The sequence below is a fragment of the Microtus pennsylvanicus genome, chromosome 2 (assembly GCF_037038515.1).
Source record: "Microtus pennsylvanicus isolate mMicPen1 chromosome 2, mMicPen1.hap1, whole genome shotgun sequence".
NCBI classification, from domain to species: domain Eukaryota; kingdom Metazoa; phylum Chordata; class Mammalia; order Rodentia; family Cricetidae; genus Microtus; species Microtus pennsylvanicus.
In genome coordinates, this window is record NC_134580.1 from 28442779 (window position 1) to 28469708 (window position 26930).

The 26930-nt window shown below is 51.2% G+C and overlaps 2 protein-coding genes across 4 annotated transcripts in view; both read left to right on the forward strand.

Moving 5' to 3' along the window:
• The window catches only part of Asic1 (acid sensing ion channel subunit 1), a 31366-nt gene extending 18902 nt beyond the window's left edge, over positions 1-12464 (forward strand). The window contains exons 1-10 of one of the 2 annotated variants that reach the window (XM_075960639.1): positions 4714-5476; positions 7379-7529; positions 8072-8199; positions 8739-8889; positions 9279-9335; positions 9747-9900; positions 10277-10368; positions 10932-11011; positions 11089-11193; positions 11331-12464. In XM_075960639.1, the coding sequence (XP_075816754.1) occupies positions 4817-5476; positions 7379-7529; positions 8072-8199; positions 8739-8889; positions 9279-9335; positions 9747-9900; positions 10277-10368; positions 10932-11011; positions 11089-11193; positions 11331-11435 (1683 nt within the window). In that variant the 5' untranslated portion in view covers positions 4714-4816 and the 3' untranslated portion in view covers positions 11436-12464. Of the gene's footprint in view, positions 1-4713; positions 5477-7378; positions 7530-8071; positions 8200-8738; positions 8890-9278; positions 9336-9746; positions 9901-10276; positions 10369-10931; positions 11012-11088; positions 11194-11330 lie in introns of those variants that run through there. The other variant, XM_075960638.1, reaches the window with a different exon arrangement.
• Positions 12465-14108: 1644 nt separating this feature from the next.
• Positions 14109-25407, forward strand: Smarcd1 (SWI/SNF related BAF chromatin remodeling complex subunit D1). Of its 2 annotated transcripts, none has more exons than XM_075960640.1 (13): positions 14109-14432; positions 15020-15207; positions 15478-15520; positions 15615-15737; positions 16178-16300; positions 17208-17324; positions 18455-18556; positions 18820-18981; positions 19075-19172; positions 20547-20682; positions 22320-22457; positions 23385-23486; positions 23763-25407. In XM_075960640.1, the coding sequence occupies exons 1-13, from the start codon at positions 14256-14258 to the stop codon at positions 23814-23816; spliced, it is 1563 nt and encodes a 520-aa protein (XP_075816755.1). In that variant the 5' UTR covers positions 14109-14255; the 3' UTR covers positions 23817-25407. The 2 variants fall into 2 exon arrangements, with proteins under 2 accessions (XP_075816755.1, XP_075816756.1); XM_075960641.1 differs by having other exon boundaries at positions 22335-22457.
• Positions 25408-26930: the final 1523 nt, after the last annotated feature.

Sequence of the window (26930 nt, forward strand, 5' to 3'; positions counted from 1 at the left end):
CATTTGTTTATTTATGTTTTGAGACAGACTTTCTCACTGAACCTGGAGCTGACAAATTATCTAGGACCCAGTTAGCCATGGGACTCCAGAGATCCAGCTGTCTCCACCTTCCCAGTGCTGGGGTTGTAGTCAGTTGTCCAATTTTTAGGTGGGTACTGTGGATCTGAACTCGGGTTCTCGTGCCTGTACATCAGACACTTCACGCAAGCCCTTGTGGTCCAAGACTGGCTTGTGAAATGGTCATGAGGTCAAGGCTGTGGAATGAGCCCATGAGTTATTAGTTGAAAATCACCAAACGCCCAGATGTGAGGGAGATGAAATTTAGAAAGTAAGACAGCACTCAGTTACCATGCACAGCTGGAGAGGGACATTGGCGAGGAAGGACATGGGGAAGGGGTTCATCCATGGATGGAGAGCCCCAAGACTGATTACTCATTAATGCATATTTATTTCTATATAAGGTGGCGATTTATAGAACATCCGACATTAATTTCTGGTGTCTATGCAGAGACACATGGACAAGAGTGCATACACACACGTACATACGTGTACTACTATGTAGCCCTGGCTGGCCTAGAACTTGCTGTGTAGACCAGGCTGGCTTCAAACTCAGAGGTCTGGCAGCTGGACTATAGGTGTGCGTGACCAGGTCCAGCTATGTATTCATTTTGAAGCAGGCTCTCAGGTCTTTCATGGTGTTCTTAAATCCAGTGTGCAGCTGAGAACGACCTTGAACTTCTGATCCTCTTGCTAGCACATCTGAGTGTGTGATTCAAGGGACTGAGTCCAGGACCTCAGCCCGAAGCCCTCCACAACTGAACTAGACTGTGGGCCCAGAGGGCACAGAATTAGGTGTCCGTCTCTGTTTGTGTGCACCTGATCGTCTCTCAGGGGCCTGAGTGGGATGCCTGGCCCTCTTCTCGCCTTCCCGCTACTGGAAAGCTGAACTTACCTACTTGAAGGAAACGAAAGTCAGAGGGAAATGCAAAAGAGTGAGGATAGTGGGGATGGGGAGGGGAGAGTGTAAGGAATGTGAGCCTGTGCACAAGCATGTGTGTGAGTGTGTGTGTGCACACTTGTGCACTGAGTGAGCATATGCATGTGTCTGTGTGTGTATGTTGCGTACATGTACTGCGCCTGTGTGTTGCCATGTAGGAGTGCATGGTGAGTCCTGGTGCAGAAATTGTGGGGAGGAATTATTTCAACTCACTGTCCTCTGAAGCTGCTGAGCCCTTCACAGCCTCCTCTCAGGTGGGGACTCTCAGCCTGCCGCTCTCCCTGCCTCAGTTTCCTGTTTGTGAAGCCAAGTACATTCACCACCAGAACGTCTGAAGGGAGGGAGACAGTGCCCTCTAGTGGTCAAGAGACATATAGGCATCAATGGTTAACCTCAGCCAACACCCCACAAGCCAAGGACTAACCTCTGAAACTGCCCTGAGGAAGGGCAACAGAGCAGACCCTGTCCCCTGAGAACTCAGGCCAAACTGGCAAAAGGAAAAAGATGTCCATGAGGCAGCAGGCAGAAAGGGAATCCATGGATTTGTTTGGGAAAGGACAACAGTTGAAGGTGGCTGATCTCTCTCCTCATACCCAGTTACTTTCGTGGGGTTTTGCTTTATATCACATCTATCTATCTGTCTGTCTGTCTGTCTATCTATTTATCTATCGATCTATCCATCATCTATTTATCACCTATCATCTATCTATTGATCTATCCATCATTTATCTATCATCTCTCTATGTGTCTATCTAGAGTTTGTGTGTGGGTGTGCACTGTAGAGCTCAGGGGACAACTTGGGGAAGTCAGTTTTCTCGTCCCACTACATGAGGTCTAGGGCTCAAACTCAGGTGCTCAGGCTCGTCACCAGCTCCTCCCCTGCAGCCATCTTGCTTGTCCACTCTTACATGTTATTTCTTTTCCTTTGACATAGCCTCTCTACCTTGATCGTTCTCTCTCACAGGCTCCGCACTTGAGCTGTGGATCACCTCACCTCTGGAGTGCCTTGTGCAGAGATTGGACCCCTATACTGAGCCCTGGGTGGGCATTGTGCCCTGTGTATTCAGGGAAGACTTCTCATTGTAGGGAATATAGGAATAGGGTATTGAAAAGGAAGTGGGGAAGTTGGGCATAGTTGCTTGGGCCATAACCCAGCTGCTTGGGAGGTGGGAAAGAAGGATGAAGAGCCCAGGAGTTCAGGGAGTCTGGGGCTGGAGAGCCGGCTCAGCAGTGAAGAGCATGACTGCTCTTCCCGAGGATGCTTGATCTATTCCCAGCACCCACATAGTGGCTCTCCACCAGCTTCCAGTGCTCTGTGACTCCAGTTCCTGGGGATCCAACACTCCCTTCTGACCTTCTTAGTGTTGCACACACTGTGGTGTGCAGTCCATATGCATTAAATGATAAATAATAGATCAGAGGGACCAGACATGTGGTGTACTTTTAATCTCAGCACTTGGGAGGCAGAACAGTTGGATCTCTGTAAACTCAAGGCCAGCCTGGTCTATATAGTGAAACCATGTTGAAAATACCAACGACAACAATAGGAATGGTAATAATAATAACTATGATGTCATCAGGGCCAGCAAGATGTCTCAGCAGGTAAAAGCACAGAACCCAATGGTTTGGGTCTAATTTTCTCTTTTTCTTTTTCCTTTCTTTCTTTCTTTCTTTTTTTTTTTTTTTGTTTTTTGGTTTTTGGCTTTTAAGACAAGGCTTCTCTGTAGCTTTGGAACCTGTCCTGGAACTAGCTCTTCTAGACCAGGCTGGCCTCAAGCTCACAGAGATCTACCTGCCTCTGCCTCCTGAGTACTGGAATTAAAGGTGTGCACCACCACTTTGAGTCTGATTCTGAAAGCCCAGTATGGAAAAGGAAAACTGGTTTCTGAAAGTTGTCTTCTGACCGCCAGACTCCCATGCTCACACACACACGGTAATAATACATAAAATAAAAAGACGAGAAAAAAATGAGTAGGAGCTAACCCAACATCCTGGAGCTGTGGATGAGCCTAGTACGTCTGGGAGGCTTCTGGTAACTGGATGCTGGATGCTGGATTGGGGGCAGTGTAGAAGTGAGGTGCAGGGTGCAGGGCTTTCTGTCCATGGTCCATCCATGAAGAGTGTTAAGTAGGGAAACAGGCATGGTCACATGACGTAAACTGAGGGCAGGCACAAGGGAGCCTGGGAGACTAATTGGGAGGCTGTACTGTCATTCAGAGGGAAAAACAAAAGGAACTGAGGTATATCAGAGGGCAGTGGAAGGCTGGAGAGCGGCCAAGCCTCGGGCTTTTTCTTCTGGGGCTTTGCTTCCTTGCAGTAAAGCTGAGGGTAAAAATCACACAACAGCCTGCCTCTCACCCCAACACATCCCAGAGTCTCTCCTGCAAGCAGGATAGAGGGCTGGGGAGTGGGGCTAGGCCTTAGAATGCCTGAGGAATGGGAAGGCCCAGGAGACTTGTTCAGCCTCAAACTACACTTGGCACTGCTGAGAAAGAGTGACTCTGCTTCCCCTGTCCCCCATCCCCTCCCTTCCTCTCCTAGGTCACCTTCTTGGCCCTAACCACTTGGCTGGTAGCTCAATTTCCTCAACTAGTGGCCCTGGGCAATCAGGGCATGGGGGAGGAGGGGTCAGGAGCCTGGGAGTAGGGACCTGAGGGAGCTGCAGGACCAAGGGGTCGGTAATGCTCTCAGGTTGGTTCCCAACACTTCTCCCACCCAGGACCTTCTGTCTCCACACCGGTCACAATTTCTTCCACCCACTGGAGAGAATTTCTCACACTCTTTTTCTAAACTGGGTGGGTTTTTGTTTTTAAGTGGGGAAGGGCAATTTGTGGAAGGGTTAGAAGTGTGCCTGTCATTGGCTTCAAGAGTTCCTCCCTAGTGCCCGGAACTGGTCAGAAATGAGTCTGTGGTCAGTGAAGATTTCTGCTAATGGAACCTAGGCTGCCTCACAAGCCACAAAAAAGGTGGGGGCGGGAATGCTCCCTAAGTGCAGTGAGCTTGGGGAGGGACACGGGCCCAAAATAGAGCTGTAGGTCAGGGGAGAAGGGGAGCTGGTGGGAACTTGCGGGTCAAGGGAGTGACTGCGGGGCTATCCAGGGCTCTGGGGGAGTGAAAGTAAACTGGGGACCAGTAACTGGACAGACCATAACTGAGTGTCAAAAGAATAATTACAGTGACCAGAGGCCCGAGGGAAGACTGAGAGATGTGGGGGTGAAGAAAACAGCTTGAGTGATTAAGGGTGCAGAGGAATTAGAGAGTACCTACGGAGGGTCTGAGGCTTGGATAGCCCAGATCTAGGTTGTGTGAGAAGAGGAGAGAAGGCACAACTGGGATGGGGAAACTGAGGGACACGCTGAGGAGCAGTTGGAGGAAAGAGTAAGCACGGCGTCCTGCAAGAGGACAGGACAGAGGTCATCCTGGCAATGGGAGGAAGGGACCAACCGCCTCGGGTGTCACCTCACCTGAGAAGGGGGCACCAAGCCCCAGACTTTGCCAGGGTTCTTACTTTGCTTAAAACCCTCTTGGAGCCAGTGTCAGACAAAGGTCTTGTCTCCTCCCCAGCAGCCTCCCTCCCCACTTCCATCAATTATTCATCAGCTCAGACGCCGCCCTCTCTAGCAGGGCAGCCTGGTCCTCCTCCCATGCCCTGCCCCAGCTCAGCCACACTGCCACAGAGGCTCTGGTGGGGAAGGACGAACAGCAGGGCCAGCGAAGGCCATAGGACCAAAGGGTGCGGTAGCTGGCCCTGCTGGACTACACCAAGTCGCTCTCCTTGCCTCTGGCACCTTCCTCCTCCTCCCGCCGCCCGCTGAGAAGATGCCCATTCAGATCTTCTGCTCTGTGTCATTCTCCTCTGGGAAGGAGGCCCCAGGACCCATAGGGGACATCTGGGGTCCTCACCACCACCGGCAGCAGCAGGACAGCTCAGAATCCGAAGAGGAAGAGGAAGAGAAGGAAAAAGAGGCAGTCAAGAGGGAGCTTGATGAGGGGGACTTGCCTAGGGACTTGGTGGCCTTTGCCAACAGCTGCACCCTCCATGGTGCCAGCCATGTCTTTGTGGAAGGGGGCCCAGGACCAAGGCAGGTCCTGTGGGCAGTGGCCTTTGTCATAGCACTGGGTGCCTTCCTGTGCCAGGTAGGGGACCGAGTTGCTTATTACCTCAGCTACCCGCATGTGACTTTGCTAGATGAGGTGGCCACCACAGAACTGGTCTTCCCTGCGGTCACATTCTGTAACACCAATGCTGTCCGGCTGTCCCAGCTCAGCTACCCTGACTTGCTCTACCTGGCCCCCATGCTAGGGCTGGATGAAAGTGATGATCCCGGGGTACCCCTTGCTCCTCCCGGGCCAGAGGCTTTCTCCGGGGAGCCCTTTAATCTCCATCGTTTCTACAATCGCTCCTGCCACCGGCTGGAGGACATGCTGCTCTATTGTTCCTACTGCGGAGGCCCCTGTGGTCCCCACAACTTCTCAGTGGTGAGTGGGGCCCACGCTTAGCATAACCCCCAAGAGTATATGCCATAGCTCTCTCTGGCCACCAGCTCCTGGACCTGGAGCTGGTAACTGCTGAACCCTGCCTGATCTGGGTCAGAGTTCACCTGGGATCCCCGAGTCTGGAGCTGGACTAAGAGCTCCAGGTTCACAGGTCCCCATCGGTAATTAGCGGCCACTCTGATGCCTAGAACATCCTCTAGTCTCATCTGCTCTTCGCCTGATCTTTTCATGGTCCAGCACGGCCCCAGAACCTTGCTTGAGCTGTGAAGTTAGCCTCTGATGGGGGTGGGGGGTAGCTCAACCAGTTGTTGACTGTCATCCCTGGAGTGATAGTAGGGGGTCACCTAGTCTTTAGAGGTGCAGAAAGGGATCACAGATGGAGATAGCCCCACCTTCACCCCAATACTGTGTCAGCAGATGTCATAGCAGGGACCTCATTGCATTGTTACCTTGTCGTCTGTGTTCTTCCTCTGCCAGGGGCGTGTGTGTATTTGTGTGTGTGTGTGTGTGTGTGTGAGAGAGAGAGAGAGAGAGAGAGAGAGAGAGAGAGAGAGAGAGAGAGAGAGAGAGAGATTGTGTGTGTGTGTGTGTGTATCTCCTGTGCTCTTTCCTATGGGAGTTGATCCCCTACCAGCTGCATGTGGTGTGTGTGTGTGTGTGTGTGTGTGTGTGTGTGTGTATGAGAGAGAGAGAGAGAGAGAGAGAGAGAGAGAGAGAGAGAGAGAGGAAGAGAGAGAGAGAGATCCATTTGTCTGTGAAGCCAGGAATCTTCTAAGTCACAGCCCATGCTCCCAGCTCTGATTAAGTGGCCAGGACTTTCTTCCTGGAGGAAGCCATCATTAGAAAATATCACCTTTCCCCATTGCTTTCCTCACCCAGAGGTGGAGGGACTTCCTAGTTAAGGGACCGCCTGCTATCTACCATCTCCCCAGTTTGGCTTGCAATCCTGTCTGGCTTGATGCCCTCTCTGATTCCCTGCAGATTTCAGATGCCTGACCTTTCTCCATACCCTCTATGCCCTACTATGTAGGTGTACATGGGTGTCATCTCAGTCCCTGAAATGATTGTGACCTGGTGGTTTTGGCCACTGGGCATCAGTGGGGGCAGAAGATACAGGATCACCTAACAAGGGAGGTATCTGCTTTGAGGTCCTCAGAGCTCTATGAGAGCACCCCAATATGCCTCGCCTTGGGACTGAGCACCCCAACATGCCTTGCCTTGGGACTGAACGTGTCTCGCCTTGGTACTCGGTCTTGAGTCCTAGGGGAAGGGGTAATATGCTCAAGTAAGTCTTGGCATGGCAACTGGGTCTGCTTTCAGGTTCTAGTGATAGTGGAACAATGGCGGACATGAGAAGCTGATAGTGGGAAGAAACCAAAGGGCTTAGCTTTAGGGGCTTAGGTGCAGAGGAAGGTCTTGGGAAGGATTTCCAGTTTAGGAGGTTGAAATTCCAAAGTGAAGATCTAAAGATCTATTTCAGAAGACCTCAGCAGTCTGGCAGTTATAGGATCATGGTGACAGAGGTGCATATGTTAGGGCCATAGCAAGAAAAAGATCGTCCCTGGATAGTTCAGTTGAAAAGACTTTAACAAAGGGGCTGTCTGTAAAGCTGTGTGCAAGATTAAGGAAGCCATAAGCCAATGCAGCAAGTAATAGTTGGAAACTGTTATCACTTCGAGGCTGAAGGAGCACAAAGGGAGTCCGGGCAAGAGTTATAATCTTGGATGGTCTAAGCCACTGCCAGTGTCACAGAGAGGCAAGGAGAGGGAACAGTATACCTCCCTCCCGCGCCTGTGTCTGATCCCTGTGGTTACCCCTAGTTAAACCCAACCAGACGCTCATCTGACTGTTGGGACTCTCACACCCTCGACTGCCTTCCACCAGGTCTTCACACGCTATGGGAAGTGTTATACATTCAACTCAGGCCAAGATGGGCGGCCGAGGCTGAAGACCATGAAAGGTGGGACTGGCAATGGCCTGGAGATCATGCTGGACATCCAGCAAGATGAATACCTGCCTGTGTGGGGAGAGACGGGTATGTTTCCTTGCTCAGGAGCCCCCTCCCTGAACCCCTCTGGCCCCAGACTCAACTAGAGCTCCACTGTGTGGCCCAGGGGCCAGACTCAGACTCTTCCCCTTCCTCCTAAGACCTCTCCACTGCTGTCTTTGCCCCAGTGTGACTTCCCTGGCTCCCCCTTCCTGGTTCAGTTACTCTCCACGGTAACCAGTCATCACTCACTATAAATTAACTCCCTCTCTTCCGTCTCAGGGGACACAGGGGCAGAGAGATGGGGAGAGGGGAGAAAGGGTTGAGGAGAAATGGAGAGTGGCCGAGACAGTGGCACTCCAGGAAAAATAATCTGAAACACCAAGGTACATTGCAGACACCAGGTAAGAAAAGACGTGTGCAGGACGCAGCAGTCACTGGAGCACCACGGAGCTGCCAACGCAGGAGGCTGGAAGTATGCTGGGACCCCACAGCCTCCTCCCCAAGTCCGTGCCGGGGAGGTGTGGTGTCCCAGGCCTGGATGACTGGGGACTCAAACACTCCTGACCAACATGCCTTCTTCTTTACAGACGAGACGTCCTTCGAAGCAGGCATCAAAGTGCAGATCCACAGCCAGGACGAACCTCCTTTCATTGACCAGCTGGGCTTCGGCGTGGCCCCAGGCTTCCAGACTTTTGTGTCTTGCCAGGAGCAGAGGGTGAGGGGGCTACTTCTGGGGTTATGCTGAGGAGTCAAGATGGGATTCTGGGGAACTGGGAAGATGGCTCAATGGGTAGTGTTTATTATATAAGCATGAGGACTTTAACTGAGATCCCCAACACCCATGTAAAAATCAAGGTGGTGCACACCTGTAACCCCAGTTCTGGGCTTGGGGTGCAGAGACAGGTGGATCCTCAGGCCAGTAAGCCCCAGGTACAGTAAGAGATCCTGCCTCGAAAACAATAGGTAGAGAGAAATAGAGGAACCCATCCAATAATCCAATATCTACTTCTGAGCTGTGCATGGGGCACAGCCATACTCATGTATACAACCACACACACACACACACACACAGAGAGAGAGAGAGAGAGAGAGAGAGAGAGATGATCAAGAACGGAAGGAATAGTCTATGAACTCTAAGACCTTTAGAGGTGCAGGGATATGACTCCTGAGTTCTGTATCTCGCCAGAGGAGTCCGGTTAGGGTGAGTCGGGGAGAAGTCCCCACACTTCCCCAGCTCCCCGGCTCTCCCAGCAGCTCATCTACCTGCCCTCACCCTGGGGCACCTGCAATGCTGTCACCATGGACTCGGATTTCTTCGACTCCTACAGCATCACAGCCTGCCGCATCGATTGTGAGACGCGTTACCTGGTGGAGAACTGCAATTGCCGCATGGTGCACATGCCAGGTCAGGCCCCGAGATTCCAGACACAGTCCCGGGCTGTCTCAGGCTGCATGGCCCCTTGTCTGTGTCCCATCTGTACTGGCCTCCCTCGCCCTGGTCCCCGAGATTCCAGACACAGTCCCGGGCTGTCTCAGGCTGCATGGCCCCTCGTCTGTGTCCCGTCTGTATTGGCCTCCCTAGCCCTGGTCCCAGATCACTCCATTTTTTATCTTTCTGGCTCCTGTCTCTCAGTTCCTGCCTATGTCTACAGGCAGGGTGGACTATCCGAGTAGGTGACTTCCAGGGTAGCAGGGGTGGCTAGTCCTGCTGACCCACCTTCCTCTTCCACAGTACCGTGCTACCACAAGACCCCTTTAATCTCCACCTGTCCCACTATCTTCTCTCCTTCGTAGGGGATGCCCCATACTGCACTCCAGAGCAGTACAAGGAATGTGCAGATCCCGCCCTGGGTGAGCGCCTCTGACCTGGGACACTAAGAGGGAGGGAAGAAAGTGCTGTCTGCCTCGTGCACAGGGGACTGAGGTCAAGGGTGAACTCCTGCTGTGCCTCCACCGGCAGCAGCCTCTAAATGCCGAGAACTGCGCCAGCAAAGGTCCCTGTGGAGAATTCATAAGGGTCTCTGGGGCGGGCCTTCACCCTCTTTCAGCCTCAGATGGTTGGTTCTCGAGAACCCTGAGGGAAATCACATAAGATAAACTATATCTGCAGGGAGGCTGGGTGAAGATCAACTAAGGGTATACATGGGGCTGAGGTGAAAGAGAAGGGATCCCAGGGGTCCTCTGGGCAGGGCCAGGATGTCCATACTGGGAAGGTGCTGGCAGAAGGACACCACTCAGCTAGTGGCTCTTGCGTGGGCACAGACTTCCTAGTGGAGAAAGACCAGGAATACTGCGTGTGTGAAATGCCCTGCAACCTGACGCGCTATGGCAAGGAGCTGTCCATGGTCAAGATTCCCAGCAAAGCCTCAGCCAAATACCTGGCCAAGAAGTTCAACAAATCTGAGCAGTACATAGGGTAAGGACTCCTATGCAGGGCAGGGTCCTTGTGCAAGGCCTGGAGTCTCACAGGCACAAGGGAGCTGAGAGAATTCACGCATGGCCCAAGAGGCAACCAAAGAGAGTGGGTTGTGGGGGGAGATCAAGCTGGCATAAGTGAGGCAAGCGCTCCTCCCCCACTCCTCGCTCCATCTTCCCTGCTGTAACTGGGATCACCTCCCACTTGCCAGCATGCAATGTGTCTTTTCATACACTCCATTTAATTCAATCCCCGCAGCACCTCTAGAAGACAGTATCTCCTCTAGGAATATGGAAACAACCTCTGAGAAGTTAACATGCTGAGATCGCCTGTCTGGTGACTTGAACCTAGCTCTCCTCCTCTCCCCCCTGCACAGGGAGAACATCCTGGTGCTGGACATCTTCTTTGAAGTCCTCAACTATGAGACCATCGAGCAGAAAAAGGCCTATGAGATCGCAGGGCTCTTGGGTGAGCTTGTGAGCAGAACCAGTCTGCTCCTGTGCCTAGGACATGACACACACCACTCCTACCCCAATTCCCAGGGGTCTTTCCCTAAGCCCTCTAGTGTGGCATGGAGTGAAGGAAAGGGGCAGGGCCTTCTCCTGGGACAAAGTAGAAAAGACAAGCAAGTAGGTCAGAGAAAGGGGCTGAGAGGCAGGAGCGGAAACTTTCACGTCCTTGGAAGTGGACCGGGTGCTAAACAAGTAGTACACTTTGTAAAGAATTCATTTTCTGTGAGTTCAAGGCTAGCATGGTCTACAAGAGCTAGTTCCAGGACAGGCACCAAAGCTACAGAGAAACCCTGTCTCAAAAAAACCCAAAAGAAAAAAAAAAGAATTTGTTTGGAAAAGTAGGAAAATACAGAAAAGCATAGAGAATAAAAATCCTGCCAGACTCTGGTTTTCTGACCCTTGTGTCTCAAGATGCAAATCTCTGCAAACATGGCTGGCCTGCCCCAGTCCTGTTGAGCCTCATCACCTCTCCGCTCTCAGTGTCCTGAGCCCACTAACTTCTCTAACCTGACCCCGCAGGTGACATCGGGGGCCAGATGGGGCTGTTCATCGGGGCCAGCATCCTCACAGTGCTGGAACTCTTTGACTATGCCTATGAGGTAAGGGGGGCAGAGCTGGGCAGGGCCACACAGGGTTGGGGGTTTCCAGTCCACCCAACCTGCCTGACCTCTCCCAGGTCATTAAGCACCGGTTGTGTAGACGAGGGAAATGCCAGAAGGAGGCCAAGAGGAGCAGCGCAGATAAGGGTGTGGCGCTCAGCCTGGACGACGTCAAAAGACACGTGAGGGAGCAAGGCACGGGGTGTCCTCTGGCCTGCCCCTTCCCCCAAAGCCTCACACCAACCCCCTCCACGCTACGGCCACCTGTTTATCTGCAGCCCTTTCTGTAACCTTTCCCTGTCTCATTTCCCTCCGCTAGAATCCCTGTGAGAGCCTCCGGGGACATCCTGCCGGGATGACGTATGCTGCCAACATCCTACCTCACCATCCAGCCCGAGGCACATTTGAGGACTTTACCTGCTAAGCCCCCGCAGGCCACTGTACCAAAGGCCTAGGTGGGGAGGGCTAGAAGAACAAGGGGCCCCCAAGCGCCCCCATCGACCCTGGGGACTCAACTGCACGCCTATGCAGCGGTTCCCTCGTCTGGTGAGAAAGGTCTTCACCGTAGTCCTCTCCCTGCCTCATCCCATCTTTTTATTTTAACAAAGTTAAACTAATATAAAAAGAGAAAGAGAGAGATCCGGCCCAGACCTCAGGCTGCCTCTCTCTGCTCCATGCTGCCTCCCCTGGCTCCAAGCTGAATTCTGTCTGTCTGGCTGTCTGTCATCTGAGTGTTCGCCTACATTCTGCTCCCACCAGTCACCAAAGCCCCCTCCTAGTGAGGGGTGGAGGGGATCTCTAGAGTCTGAAATTTGACCCCAAACCAGAGAATGTATCTTAAGGGAGAGCACTAGTGAGGGGGCTTCCCTAGCCTTAAGAGACTCTCAGCCCACTGACTCCCCACAAGCCCCGGTCTCCAGGTAAGAACTAAATGCCCAGTTCCGCTCCCTCAATCATATGGAATCATGGGGGTTATTTCCTAAAGTAGAGTGAGGCCTCCATGTGGCCCTGGTGCTGTAGGCCACATCCCAGTATCTGTAAGTCACCTCCACCTCCAAGCAGCCGGAGAGACATTCTCAGAGGCAGCCCTCTTCTCCATCCGATAAAAGACCTGGCTGGTTAGCTTCCAGCTCAGGGAGCGGGGTCCTGGAGCCTGACCTCCCTGGCTTCTCTCTCAGAGGCCTTTGCAGAGGGCCACATCCATAAATTTTCTTATGGAACGCTCCTCTTCCCCAGCTTCATTTGCTTCTCCCGGCAATCTCGTCTGCATTTTCTATTTCTATATGATACAGACTCTATATTGCTATATCTCTGTATATACTTTCCTCTCACCCTGTTTGTCTCCACCCCATCCCCTCTTGTCTCTGAGAATCATCCTCCCACCCCAAATTCTCCCCATTCCGCCCCACCCCTGTCTCTGAATGCCTTTGCCTGTATAAAGAGTTGGACTCCCCCCTGGTGTCTGTACTATGTACACACATCCCTTTGAGAAGCACAAGGAGACGACACGCGCATTGTAACCTTCGCACTGTCTCGGTGGTGACATAAAGGAAGCTGTGAATTACAAGCTCTGCCTCTTTCTGGCCTCGCCCTTGGCCCCCGCAACTGGGGCACCCTCTGCCCTCCCCACAGCCTTAACACACCCTCTTCCTAGCTCCATCTATCCCAATGCCCATAGCGTGGCTGACCGTGGCATTCCCAGGGACGGGACTGCTGCAGAGGTGACACCTACCCAGGAACGGAGCTATGCTGGACACTAAGCCAAGAGTGTTAGAGACAGGGGGAGCTGAGGATTGGTGACTCTTGCAGCGGGGGCAGTGGGTACCCACAGACAGAAGCTGAAGTCCTCATTCAATGGCCTTTCTCTCCTCTGGGTGCCCAGTGTCCCTTCCTCAATTTGATGACCAGGCCCACCGCTTGCATTTTCTGGTGAGGCAGGGTTTGGTCACGTGAGGAGAAAGACAGGGAGAAAGAGGGAGTTGAAAGCTCTGCTGTTGTATGTATGTCCCTACCTTACGGGGCCACAAGTAGAAGTAGAGGGCATCCCCACCCCTACCAGGCACTCTTCCCAGGCCAGAGACTCAACCCTTTCCCAGGCCTTCTCTGCCCCACTGTTTCCTGGTCATTAATCCCAAAACAGGACTTGTGGGCAGATCACCTGTGTGTGTTGGCCTGGAGCCAGAGAGAGAGGTACAGCATCTTTGAGAACTCTTGGTTCCCAAGATTTCTTAAGCCATCAGACCTCCCCTGAAGGGAGCAGGGCAAAGCTGAGAAGTGTGCCCTGGCAGGGGGATGGCAGGCGGGGCTCCGGGTGCCGCATGTCTCTGGTCTAATAAACTGGGTTCCAACCATCTCCTCTCCAGCGTCGTTCTTTTTGGTTGAAGAGTTTGTAGGTATTGCCACTAGAGTGGAGCTTGGCGTGAAGGTCAGGGAGCGGCAGTCAGGTGTGGTGGTTCCACCTGTAATCCCAGCCCCTGGGAGATAGAAGCAGCTATCGTCCCTCACAGGGTTTACTATGCTGGTCTACATGAGAGCCCACATATCTGATCAGGTAAACACTGACCCTCTTGGAAAAGGACAGGTTCAGGGATAGTTTGAATCACTGGGCAGTGGAAGAGCAATGTAATCAAAGGCAACAGATTTTCAGGACTCTTTGGAGAGGATTCAAAGGAAAAATTCATTCAATTACAGCCTGAGATGAAGGATGAAGTTCCCGCTTCGGGGTGTTATTGAGCCATTATCTGTGAAATGGGGCCCAGACTACCAACCAGGAGACCGGAATCTAGAAAGGCTTTTAATTTGCTGATTTGTCTTTGCAAAGACATTTACTTCCTTTGAGTTCAGCTTTTCCGTTTGTAAAACGAATGAACAGGACTTTTCTCTGTCTTGAGTACCCGGAGCCCGGGTAGTAGGAGAATGGAAAGCAAACACTCTGCGGAGGTGGCTGGTCTCCTTCCAACGCCTCGTCGTCCTCCGCCCGCCTGGGGGCGCCCGCTCCCGTTACCTCTCTATCCACACATCGCTTCTCTATGGTGCCCCCTCCTGGACCAGGAAGGCGGGAGGGAGTGGTCAACTCGCCTTTTCCGCTAGTGGCCCCCTCTAGCCCGTAGTCTCGCTGCCCCGAGCGCCCGTGCCCGCCGGCGGGCCTGGCCCACAAACAGCCCAGGCGCTCGGGGGGCGCGCGGGGGGCGGGGGGAGTTCCGGTTCCGGTTCTTTGTGCAGCTGCAGCGGCGGCTCCGGGAAGATGGCGGCCCGGGCGGGTTTCCAGTCTGTGGCTCCGAGCGGCGGCGCCGGAGCCTCAGGAGGGGCGGGCGTGGCGGCTGCTCTGGGCCCGGGCGGAACTCCCGGGCCTCCCGTGCGAATGGGCCCGGCGCCGGGTCAAGGGCTGTACCGCTCCCCGATGCCCGGGGCGGCCTATCCGGTTAGTGGGGCAGGAGGAGGGGCGCGTGGGCCGTGGGCGGGGCCGAGCGAGGGCGGAGGACGGATCGGGTGAGGGAGAAGTGGGAGGGACTCCCTTGGGATGGGCTCGGGTCCTGGGTGGAGGTGGGGGGGGAAGCAATGCCGAGGAAGTGGGGTGGGGGTTAGCATCCTCACCTGCTCCCAGCGGCATTGTTTCCTTCTGAGGAGTGAGTGTGGTACCAGGGTGGTGAAGTGGGCCCTGGGATGGGCAGCTCCAGCATCCAGAGAACACCCAAGTTAGAGCTGCAAATTGAGGTCAGCTTCAGAGGAGATAGCATCTAGTAAAGTAAATATAGAACTAGAGCTGTCTGGTGTGTCAGATCCAACATAGACCAGAAAACTTGACTACAATCTGGTTTTTAGACCCTATATTCAATGAAATCACTACTAGGCCTGAAGAAGGTCCAGTTACCACATTTTAGAGAGGGCAGAAGGCTGTGATTGTCCTCCATCCAGCCATGTTCCATCCCAAAAATTCAGGCTTCCGTCACTTCTCGGTGGTGCTGTCAAGGAAAGGTATGACATCTCTGGGTCCTCTCCCTTCTGTAGAGACCAGGTATGCTGCCAGGCAGCCGAATGACACCTCAGGGACCTTCCATGGGACCTCCTGGCTATGGGGGGAACCCTTCAGTCCGACCTGGCCTGGCCCAGTCAGGGATGGACCAGTCCCGCAAGAGACCTGCACCTCAACAGATCCAGCAGGTCCAGCAGCAGGCGGTCCAGAATCGGAATCACAAGTAAGATGACCCCCGGGGTGAAGGAGAGAAGCTAACAGGAGGAGGCCTGTGAGCGCGCAGGCGGTGGGAGTACTGAACCAGGAAGTGGTGGTGCTATGTCACCCTGTGAAGGCTTCCTGGCATCCTGGTGGAGGTGGAGATGGAGTTGTTGTTGATAATGGCACAGTCGTTTTGCAGGCCTTAGCTGTGCCGTAAAGGAAAGTGATGACAGCCTAGCTCATGTTCTGACTGGTTCTGTCCCACCCTGATAACAGTATTTATTCTGAACAGTGCAAAGAAAAAGAAGATGGCTGACAAAATCCTACCTCAAAGGGTGAGTGCAGCCTCTCGAGGTCCTCTTGAAGGTAGAGTGACTGAGAATACAGGTGGTCGGCTCTAGGGCCCAATCATATCTTTCTGTTCCTAAGATTCGGGAATTGGTACCAGAATCACAGGCCTATATGGATCTCCTGGCTTTTGAAAGGAAACTGGACCAGACTATTATGAGGAAACGGCTAGATATCCAGGAGGCCTTGAAACGTCCCATCAAGGTAACACAGCAAAGCAGAGGCACAGGGTCAAGGGAGGGAACAGGAACCTTCACCAGGCTTGGGATGAAAAATCAAAGGCGCAGCACAGCTCTCCTTGGCATTTAAATTGCATCTTTCCCTTCCGCCTACAAACCAGGAATTACATTAGGAGCCTAAGAGTAGAACAGCTGGCAGGGAAGGGGGCGGGGGAGCTTTCGACGACTCTTGCACCAGAAATATACCCTGTTGATATTGTTGCTGTGTCTACTTGCTGCCCTGGGAACCTGACACTCTGTGGTTTTCTCACCTGGTATCCCGCATATTCATTTGTACTCAGGCTCAGGGCCTGCATTCTCCTAAGTGCAGTCTTCACCTACCTATAGTAAGCCAGCCTAGGAGACTTTTGTCTTTAACGTCAAACTCTCAAGCCCCACCGTCAATACTTTTTCTGCCTTCCTCAGCAAAAACGGAAGCTGCGAATTTTCATTTCTAACACTTTCAATCCGGCTAAGTCAGATGCTGAAGATGGGGAAGGGACGGTGGCTTCCTGGGAGCTTCGGGTAGAAGGACGGCTCCTGGAGGATGTGAGTTCAAGGTCTACTGTCTGGTGTTGAAGGTGGGAGCTGCTGGGAATGAGCAGGGTTGTGTGGTCAGCAGGAAGCCTGACTGGTGCTTACAGCTCCTGTTGGGAGCTTCCGGAAAGGGGGAGGGGGGCTGTGTTCCCTGCACACAAAGACAATGGTCCTTTGTATCTGCTCCCACAGCTTCACTGGTATCAAATGGAAGCCATTATTGTCCTGGATCTGGGTTGTTTTCTTTGCCTTTGGATTTAGCAGCATCTGCAGATCATTTCAGTAGTCCCTCATCCCCACCTCCCGAGTCAGTACTTAGCATTGGAGGCCACGATCCTCTCAAGTCCTTGAGGTTATTTCTGTCTTCCAAGCTTTCATTGGAGATACCACAGTTTAAGTATGCTAAAATTCCCCTAAGGCTTGGCTCTTGGTTGCTCCAAGGGGAGTATCAGATCGGTGAGAGCCCCCACACTTGCCGCCCTGCAGCCCCTTGGGGAGGCTCCTTTTTCTCTCGTCCCCTTGCTCTCCAGCACTATTTTTAACTGTGTGCAGGTGAGCTCATTTGAATGCTTTTTTGCAGGAGAACCAGAGCCGCCTCTGCGTAGGTCCAGTCTGCTGTCGTGTCTTCTGTCCAGATAAAGCCAATTTTTCTTCTACTGCTTTTTGCCTTTGGGTCCCTTCCCTCACCGCTGGGCTTTTCTCTGTTCAAAAGCACTTTGTTATGTTAACCATTTGGGGTAACTTGCCTCCTTTCCCCAGTGGGAAGTCAGAGGTCCTGTTGCCACCAGGACTGACTTAATGGCCACCTGCCCCTTTCAGAGTTTTTTCCTCATTAGGTTAGAAATTCCTTTTTAAAGAACATTGTCTTGGGGAGTTCTTTCTGGCTTTTTCTAACATGACGTCTTCCTATCTTTTCTAGTCAGCCTTGTCCAAATATGATGCCACCAAGCAAAAGAGAAAGTTCTCTTCCTTTTTTAAGTCCTTAGTGATCGAACTGGACAAAGACCTCTATGGGCCAGACAACCATCTGGTAGAAGTGAGTAGTTCTGCCTTCCAGGCTTTAATCATGTGGGGGGCAGGGCCAAACTTGAACAGCTAGGGAAAGAGGGAGGAATAAAGGATTGGTCCAGGTGTATATTTCCACCTTTGCAGTTTGCATATTGACCTCTAGGTGGCGCGAGCTGTACTTAGTTGGGACCCAAGAGCTCTTGCAATCTGACTTGACCTACCTGACCACTGCCCCCAAAGAAAATTCCGATGGAGTTCTCTTACACTTCCGGCTATCTCTGCATCTTGCTTATAAGTACTGGTGGGCTGTAGTTACTGGCACGTTGTATTTTCCTGATAGCTGTTGTCGTAGTTAGTGGGTGGACTAATAGAATACTTGTGTTTGCCAGGTTATAGCTCCAGCTCTTCCTTTAGATTTATATTTTAAATAACTAGAGATTCTTTATAACACCTCCTTGTACAGTGTTTTGAAGATGTTAGCAACAGTGTTTGGGACACAAACCCAGAACAGTCCAGTGTTCCATGTGAACTTAACCTGCCCCTCTCTTTACCACTGTAGCTGCAGCCCCTTAATCTCAACCACTAAGAGACATGGGAAGGTCTCTGCCATCTAAGAAGGGAAGTAAGTCATAGAGTCGATAGAAATTTGTGGAGACACTTGATTTTATAGCAGTAGCGTGTGGTGGCTAAGACACACCAGAGCTCACATCTCGGTTCTATTACATATTGACCTCGTGGGTTGCTTCCTCCTTCCAGGTAGCACTTTGCTCATTGTAAGAGGGGTTTAATCACACTTGTCTTCAATGGGTATTTGGGAATTAAATGATAATCCAGGTAAATGTTATAGACTCAATATGTCACCCTCAAAAAATTGAAGCTACCTTACTTAGGTTTCTGTTCCATGTATATTGTTCCGTGTATATTGTCCATTTAATGGGTAAAATTATCACTGGAAATTCAAGCCATTTTAGATGCAGTCATCCCACAGTTAGAGCTGAAAGGTTCTGCTTACACAAACAGTAATGCCAAAGCCATGTGCATCTTTAGAGATGCCTCCTGCTGTTCCTCCCCAGCACCCTTAGTAATCAAAGTTGAATGTTCAGTCATTACAGAAGCTCTTCCTCTGGAAGAGCACCCCTGACATCTTCCTCTCTGTAGTGGCACAGGACCGCCACTACCCAGGAGACTGATGGCTTCCAAGTGAAGCGACCAGGAGATGTGAATGTACGTTGTACTGTTCTACTGATGCTGGATTACCAGGTATTTGGAGCTGGGAAGGGGTCCAGCTCTCATGGCCACGTCCCGCGAGAGTCTGACTGGGGAGGGTTTAAGGTTGCTCATGGGTGCTTTGCCACTGTAATACACTAAGAAAGACATTTTTCTCTGTTGTTTGAGTTCTTTCTGTAACCTTGCTGCCCAGATTTACTAATGTTTGTTAGATTGAATGTATTGCCATGCTAAACACACCAAAATGTACATGGAACCAGCTCATTAGCTTCATCTCTCTTCTTGGTTCTTTGCAGCCCCCCCAATTTAAATTAGACCCTCGTCTGGCTCGGCTCTTGGGCATTCACACCCAGACACGTCCAGTGATAATCCAAGCACTGTGGCAATATATTAAAACACATAAGCTCCAGGACCCTCACGAGCGAGAGTTTGTCATCTGTGACAAGTACCTCCAGCAGGTATAGAAAGCACATTCTATTTTGAGGGTCTGGTTGCATTGAAAGCACCAGTCTGTAGCCAGCTCTCTCTCTCTCTCTTTCTCTCTCTCTCAGATCTTTGAATCTCAGCGGATGAAGTTCTCAGAGATCCCTCAGCGGCTCCATGCCTTGCTTATGCCACCAGAACCTATCATCATTAATCACGTCATCAGGTGAGCCTGTGTTTGAGAGGTGTGGTGACTGGAACCACCTTGGACCAGCTTGCACAGCCAGTTGTCAGACTGCTAGGGGTCTTGTTCAACACAGCTGTTGCTTAGATTTAAGTCACATAGGCTCGCTATTACACTAAAAGTGGGAGTGATACGAACTCCTGTGTGCCTGCTGTCCTGTTAACCTTTGCAGATTATGCCCTGGATTACTGTGTCTGGTGTGGTTGCATGCTTTTCTCCTTGCTAAGATTGGAATGTTAGTAGCAGCTGAAATCAGCCAGCACCATCAGAGTAGAGCCCTGATGCCCCTTGGAGACTTGATTATCAGCCTGCCATTGTGGGAGGAATCAGTGATCATCTTTTTAGGAAATTGGAGCCTCCAGATAATGCTTTTATTTATTTATTTATCTTAAAGCGGGCAGTAGAGAGCCGGGCATCTCTAGACGGCAGCATGCTCCCTGCTTTCGGCTCCTGTTCGTGTCACGCTGTAAAAGCCTGTTGTTCCTTGGTCCCCAGTTCTCACCCTATAGTCACTCTACAACCTGAATTGTGCATCGTGTCCACAGAAGCTGGACTCCTTTTCTTCTTTGTTTTCGAGACACAGTTTCTCTGTGTGGCTGTCCTCGAACTTGTTCCATAAACTAGGCTGGCCTCAATCTCAGAGATCTGCCTGCCTCTGCCCACCAAGTGCTGGGAGTAAAGGCATGCGCCACCACTGCCCAGTTTGGGCTCCTATTTTTAAACTTTTCCAAAATACCTCTAGAGCCGTTTGAATTTTACCATCGACTTTCTAAAAACCAAACTCAGGCAAGATGCAACAGAAGCTGGGCGGTGGTGGCGCACGCCTTTAATCCCAGCACTCAGGAGGCAGAGGCAGGCAGATCTCTGTGAGTTTGAGGCCAGCCCGGTCTACAGAGTGAGTTCCAGGACGAGCTCCAAAACTATAGAGAAATCCTGTCTCTGGGGGGGAAAAAAAAAGATGCCGCCGCCACAACAGATTAAAGGTGCTGGTTGTTTGGCCTGATGACCTGGCATCAGTCCCTGGAACACACATGATGGAAGGAGAGAACCTGCTTCCGCACATTGTCCTCTCACCTACATCGTGTGCACAGGTGCTGCACTCTCACAGAGTAAATAAATAGAATAGAAAAAAGTTTAGTGAGGTACAATTTGTATATTATAAATTATACATACCTATTTAAAGTGCAGACTTTTGGAGGTGCATATAGCTCTCAGAAGGAGGATGTCGAACATATCCGCTGTACCCTTTGTAGTCTCTTTCTTTTCCCTTCATCCCTGGCTGGACCATCTTTCTGACCTTTGGCAAGTAGGTCTCAGAAAAAGCCCTTTACTGGAGCCTGTTATTTTCCTCTCCAGTGTTGATCCAAATGACCAGAAAAAGACAGCTTGTTATGACATTGATGTGGAAGTAGATGATACTTTGAAGACCCAGATGAATTCTTTTCTGCTGTCCACGGCCAGCCAGCAGGAGATCGCTACTCTAGACAACAAGGTAGGGGTCTCTGTCCCATCCCTCACTCATACCTTCTTTTGGTTCTAGGTTTTAACTAAAAATATATTGATACCCAGAACCAGTCTCTGTCAGGCTCTGTCCTGTTTGGTGGTAACTGGAAGCAAGCTCCCATACATGCATTTGATTCTGACTGTTAGATGGTTTTGTTTTTGTTTTCAGTATTTTGAGTCAGTCTCTCCCTTGTAGGCTAGGCTAGCCTCAGGCTCATGATGATTTTGCTATGTCATGTTCCACAGCGCTGGGGTTACAGAGTTTCTGATCTCTGAAATGAAGACTATATAAAATACCTACTTTTATGTTTCTGCTCTGTGCATGGAATGAGACCATGTTTTTAAAGAATTGAGCCTGTACCTAGCACATAAAAGGCAGCAGTGATAGCTCCTACTGCTGGTATGATGCCCCCATCATTACCGTTATAGGCATTGTCCCTGTAGGCAAAGCCAAAACACCAGAGGTACTGTAGGGGCTCTCATGGGAGAATAGACACCTCAGCTAAGTTCTGAAGGACGAAGTAGAAGTGAACAGACAGGGAGGAAGCAGAGTGGTGTTTGGGGTGTGGAAGGCAGAGGACAATCCAGGGAGATAGAATAAAGTATGTAAAAATCCAAAGAGGAGAATGATCCTGGTGTGTTCCAAGAAATACAAGCAAAGCCAGGCATGGTGGTTCACCCTGAGATCCTAGCATTTGGAGTTTGAAGCAGGAGGTGCTACAAATTCAGGGCCTGTTATGTGTGCATGATAAATTCAGGCCATGGGATTACAGAACCTCAGAACCAGCAAAGGCAGACATACAGAGCTCTTTCATGCGTCATATGCCATGCTGGACATGGCACGAGGTGCCTGCCAGGTAGGTGCAGTGTTCAGGGAGAGGAGCCTGTTCATAAAGCTTTGATCTGGGGAAAATTGTGTGTACCTCCTGCAGGTGAGCCAAGGGGCCTGTTAGAAGCCTTCACCACGGGGGCACTAATGCTGTTTGTGTTAGTGAATAGGTGGAGGGAGTTGAAGAGGGGCAGCTCCGGAACAAGTCCAGTTTGAAGGCGAGACATTGTGTGTGGGGGACATGTCAGGGTCCTGAAGTAAAGACATAATCTGTGTGGGACATGTCAGGATCTGGAGCAAAGACGTAGTCTGTGTGGGACATACCAGGGTCCTGAAATAAAGACATAGTCTGTGTGGGACATACCAGGTCCTGAGGGTAGAGTTAGGGTTTGAGAGTCAAAGTGAAATGAAGGAATGTAGCCCCTGTTTGGGTGGGGCTAAGAGAGAAGGCCTGACTTGGGTGGGGAGGAGTCTCCACTAAGATCCGGAAGAGGGAGAGGAGAGATTAGGGGAAGGGTAACCAGTTTTGTTGGAGAGATTTCCATTTAGTGTGTCTTGAGATGCCAAGAAAGCATGGGATTTGTTGGAACGTGGCGAATGGACTCTGGACTGCCAGGGTTAAGTCTTCAGTTTGTAGTGGTGCAGGCTGAAGGACAACTTCCCTTACCTGGATGGAGAAGCAGAGGGTGAGGGCGAGGGCGGTAGGAGTGCTTGTACCCAGAACTCTGGGTACTGGCCCTGCAGCTGGGGTGGGTCTGCCTTTAGCTTAGAGCTTTCCTGTCTTGAAAATGGACTAGTCTTCTTCCCTTCAGATCCATGAGACAATAGAAACTATCAACCAGCTGAAGACCCAGCGAGAGTTCATGCTGAGCTTTGCCCGAGACCCTCAGGGTTTCATCAATGATTGGCTTCAGTCCCAGTGCCGGGACCTCAAGGTAAAGAGCCTGGGAAGATACAGAGGGACTCTGGGAGTGCAGCACCGCCTGAAGAACTGAGGGACTACATTCTTTTAGCACATCCCAGGGTCCAGTTTACAGTTGAGATGGGAAGTCACAGCAGAACTGGTTATCAGACACATAGTTAGTACTTCCTAAGTAGTCTCTTGATTCGGGGATGTTGGGCTAGAGCTGAAGATCTGGGCTCTGCTCTCCCTCAGATGTGTTCGATTTGGGAAAAAAAATAGGCTACTGTTACTAAAATGTAGTGAACCATGGCCAAGCTAACTGGAACTAGTAAGGTCGTTCCAAAGAAAGGGTAGTAGATGAAGCGAGAGTTGCTGAGAAAAGCATGGAAAATGGAGTTGAAGATACTTTGCAAAGAGCATCATAAGTTCAGGCTGAAGAATGTGCCCGGGCAACATGCTCTGGGTTCTTGCCTTGTGTGACTGCTGTGACCAATCAGTTTTCAGCAGAGGAGCACCAGAAAGGGCCTGGAGCTGGCGGTGACTTAATGGTAATTTGGGGTGTTGTCTTTGTCTGCTGAGACTTTGAAGAAAGCTGATCCAAACTGGGTACCTTAAGCAATGGAAATTTGTTTCCCAGTGTTGGAGACTGGAAGTCCAAAAGGAGAGCATCAACAGGGCTGTTCCTGTGTGCTCTGCTGCTTCTGGACCCCACAGGTGTCCCTCAGTTTAGGCTTGACATTCTTGTTTTGTCACAGTCACATTGTGTCCATGCATCTCCTCCTCGGCTGGGCTAACGCCAGTCCCAAAGGCTCCTCTTCCCTTGCTCATCTGCAAAGACCCTATTTCCATGTCAGGGCACTTCCCAGGAGCTGGGGAATTAGAAGTTCAGCGTCTTTGCTGGGATGGCAGATGTGGAAGCAGGGATCACGTCTGTTCTCTCCTCCCCCTTCTCTCCCAGACTATGACTGATGTGGTGGGTAACCCAGAAGAAGAGCGCCGTGCTGAGTTCTACTTCCAGCCTTGGGCTCAGGAGGCTGTGTGCCGATACTTCTACTCAAAGGTTGGTGCTGTGCCTGGGCACACTAGGGAGATGACAGGCAGGAGTCCCTTTGGTTTTTCGACAGAGAGTTTCTCTGTAGCTTTGGAGCTTGTCCTGGAACTCACTCTTATAGACCAGGTTGACCTCAGACTCACAGAGATCTGCCTGCCTCTGCCTCTCAAGTGCTGGGATTAAAGATATGAACCACCCGTTGTAGGAGTCTGTACCTTTGATAAGGTCAGGGGTATCAGGTGCTGATTATCAATGTCTCAAGCTCCACTCCTGTTTTCTCTTCAGGTGCAGCAGAGGCGGCAAGAATTAGAGCAAGCCCTAGGAATCCGGAATACATAGTAGAGCCCTCCCTGGCTGCACCGATTCTGTTTGGGCCCTGTGCTGCTGCCTCAGTGAACCTGTGCTGGTCTTGCTTGAGGCATTCCAGGAGATGCTGTTGGCTCAAGGACAGCATCACAATGAAGAGGGTGTCACATTTCTGTCTCACAGGCACCTGTTATCCTCTTCTTCTCCCCAGCCTTCCCCTCACCCTCTCCCCACGACGTTCCCATGTGCCTCTACCTCCCTACCCCATCCCTCGTCTACACAGGACCTCTAGATAGTGTTAGAGAACCCATAGTGGTGATCAATGCTCTGAAATGACGGGGGCCTCTTGAGGCCAGGCGGTCTTCAGGGAGACCAGCTATACTGATCCTGCCTTTGTGAGGAGACCCAGGCGTTGGGAGCTGTCCCCTCCTCTGAGACTCAGGCCTAGGGCACTCTGTAAGCTAGTTGACCTTAACCCTCCTGGTGACCCACCTTCCTCCCTCCCCTCCACAGGTTGGAGCAAATTCTCCCTTTATTCCTTGCCCTCTGGCACTAAAGGAGCCCAGGCTCTTGGGCTTCACTGAGCGCCATGTCGGTCCCTGCCCCCTGGACTGACCTGCTGTCTCAGTGCTGTCTGACCCCTTAGTGGGTCCATGTCAGTATTGGAGTGTGTTTTGAACTGTTGCTCCCTCCTGCACACTCCCGTAGCCACCCATTATGGGATCTCCCCACATCTGCCCTAACCCATGGCATTTGAGAGGGGAGTCTTGCCTTTCCCTGTCAGAGCCCCAGGGATCGAAGCTGGGGTGCTGTCGTTCCCAGCAGAGGCTGTTCCTTCCTGCTGTTGGATGAGTGGCTTGTTCATTCACTCCGCCCTGCCCTTCCCTTAAATGGAGAAACAGGCCTAAAAATCAAACGGGTATAGCCCTAGGCCATTCCTGTCTTCCTGTCCCTGTCTGCCCAGTTGAGACCATTGCTGGTTTCTAGGGCACTGAGGAGTAAACGCGCCTAGGGCTGGAGCATAGGTCTGAAATGGGTTTGTGACTCCCCACCCCCTGCCCTCAAAGCTTCAGACCCCTCAGGTAGCCGCAGGAAGGTGGGATTCTGGCCCCTTGGAACAGGTGGTTTTGCATCTTTCCAATGGAGCCTCAGGTTCTTCCAGGTTTTATTGCCAGGAGTTAGCATATCCCAGGCTCGCAGACAACACTGCAGGGTGGGAGACAGCTGGGCACGGGGATTCCCTTGAGCACAGGCTCTGAGCTCACAGAACTGACAAAGCCCCTGCTTTCCCACCCCACCTCAGGCTTCTGCGAGCAGTGTTCCTGCCCCCTTTCCCTGCCTGTTCTGTACTGGGACAGCAGTTTTCTCTCCCACTTCCCCTTGTCCTCTACCCCTCCCCTGGGAAGGTCTCCCCACAGTGACACTGGACGGCCCTGGGACAGCTAAACCCCAGCCTGGCTCCTGGCTAGAAGCGTCATGAGCACTCCTGCAGTGTCCCTGTTGATGACTGTTTATTAACTGAGTTGTGGGGGTTTTGTTTGTTTTGTTTTTTTTCATGGACCAAAATTTTTTTTGTATTGTCTCCTTATTGATGTCACCAGTTTTAATAAAAGTCTCTTCTGAAGAGGGCCTCCTTTAGTCTGTCTGGGGTTGCTGCTGTCTGGGGTTTTTGTAGAACCATCTTCCCTACCCAGTGCCCTCTTTATTTGACAAGTGTTTTTTGAGCACTTGATAGATGTCAGTTGAGCCAGGCTCTGGGGGTCTGAAGAAATGAGTCCTATCCAAACAAGCCATGCTCTTGAGACGGTTGCACCCACCTCCATCCATCAAGAATAGACAAGGCAGTGGCAATGCTGGCTTCTCCCTTGTCCTTGAAATCTCGAGGTCGCTGGCTGGAACAACCTGTCCTTAGTGTCTGTGGCCCCTTCATGTTGATGAAACCAGGCCCTACTCTCCCCAGGGCACAAGTCCATTCGGCTGTTGCCAAGGCCCTGGTGACAGCAGGCATTTGTATTTTCTGTACAAAACCACCAATTTCCTGATCTGCCTTTTGAGATTCCACTTTTAAAGGCCCCAGGATTTTCTTTGTATTGTATTTTTGTGATAGGGGTCTCTGTATGTAACCAAGGTCGACCTTAAACTCACTGTCCACCTGTCTCAGCCCCTAAGTGGAGATGACAGATGTGTATTAGGATGTCCAATGTACGAAGTCTGTTGATAGCCCAGTGTGGAATGGCTGCTTTAGCCTTGTGCTGAGTAGAGGGTTGCCTGGCTGCTGCTCAGGAATCTATAGTTCCACCTACTCTCACCTGGGGGCTCATTGCTTCCTCACTGCCCTCGTCCAGAAGGGTGGGGAACAAATTTTATCCATTGGGGCAGCACATTGGCACACTCCTGTAATCCCAGCACTAAGGTGGGATGATCTCTGTGAGTCTGAGGTCAGCCAGGACTGCATAGACCCTGTCTCACAAAAATAAATAAAACCTTAGCCATTGAGTAGGTGGGTGGAAATGTGCCAGCCTTGTCTGTCTACTCAATCTAGAACATACTGGTTTCTCAGAGTTGAGAAGGAAAGAGGTGTATCAATCAAGAACATACTGGTCTCTCACAGTTGAGAAGGGAAAGAAAGAGGTATGATAACTTGGGATAGAGAAATTGGATGGCAGGGGCACAGAAAAAGCATCTTTTCTCACTCAGGCTAATTGCATGTTTAATGAGTGACTAATGAATCATGAATTTCTTACTTATTTTTATTTTATGTTCACTGGTGTTTTGCCATGGGTGTTAAGTTCCCTGGAACTGGAGTTACAGACAGTGATAACCAGCCATGTGGTTGCTGGGAATTGAACCTGGGTCCTCTGGAAGAGTAGTCAGTGCTCTTAACCACTGAGCCACTTCTCCAGCTCCTGGATCATGAATTTGAAGCAGGTACTCTAGAGCTGGCTCTTGGAGAAGCTTTGGCGGCACAGATAACTTCCTGTAACGAGTATCCCCTTTATTCCTGGATGAATGGCCACGTGCTTTGTTTCTCTATACTACGTAATAGGACTGGAGGGACAAGAAGATGGGAGCATTGAGGCCAAAGCAAGGCATTCATTTCATGCATAAATGCCCAATTCTTTAGGGTTCCGATCATATGTGCCAGGG

What these genes read in the sequence shown, in the direction of transcription:
- Smarcd1 (XM_075960640.1), top strand. Translation starts at nt 14,256, where the DNA reads ATGGCGGCCCGGGCGGGTTTCCAGTCTGTGGCTCCGAGCGGCGGCGCC. An exon ending in GTCCAGAATCGGAATCACAA is followed by an intron (nt 15,208 to 15,477) that starts GTAAGATGACCC and finishes TATTCTGAACAG; the next exon opens with TGCAAAGAAAAAGAAGATGG. An exon ending in CAGACAACCATCTGGTAGAA is followed by an intron (nt 17,325 to 18,454) that starts GTGAGTAGTTCT and finishes TCCTCTCTGTAG; the next exon opens with TGGCACAGGACCGCCACTAC.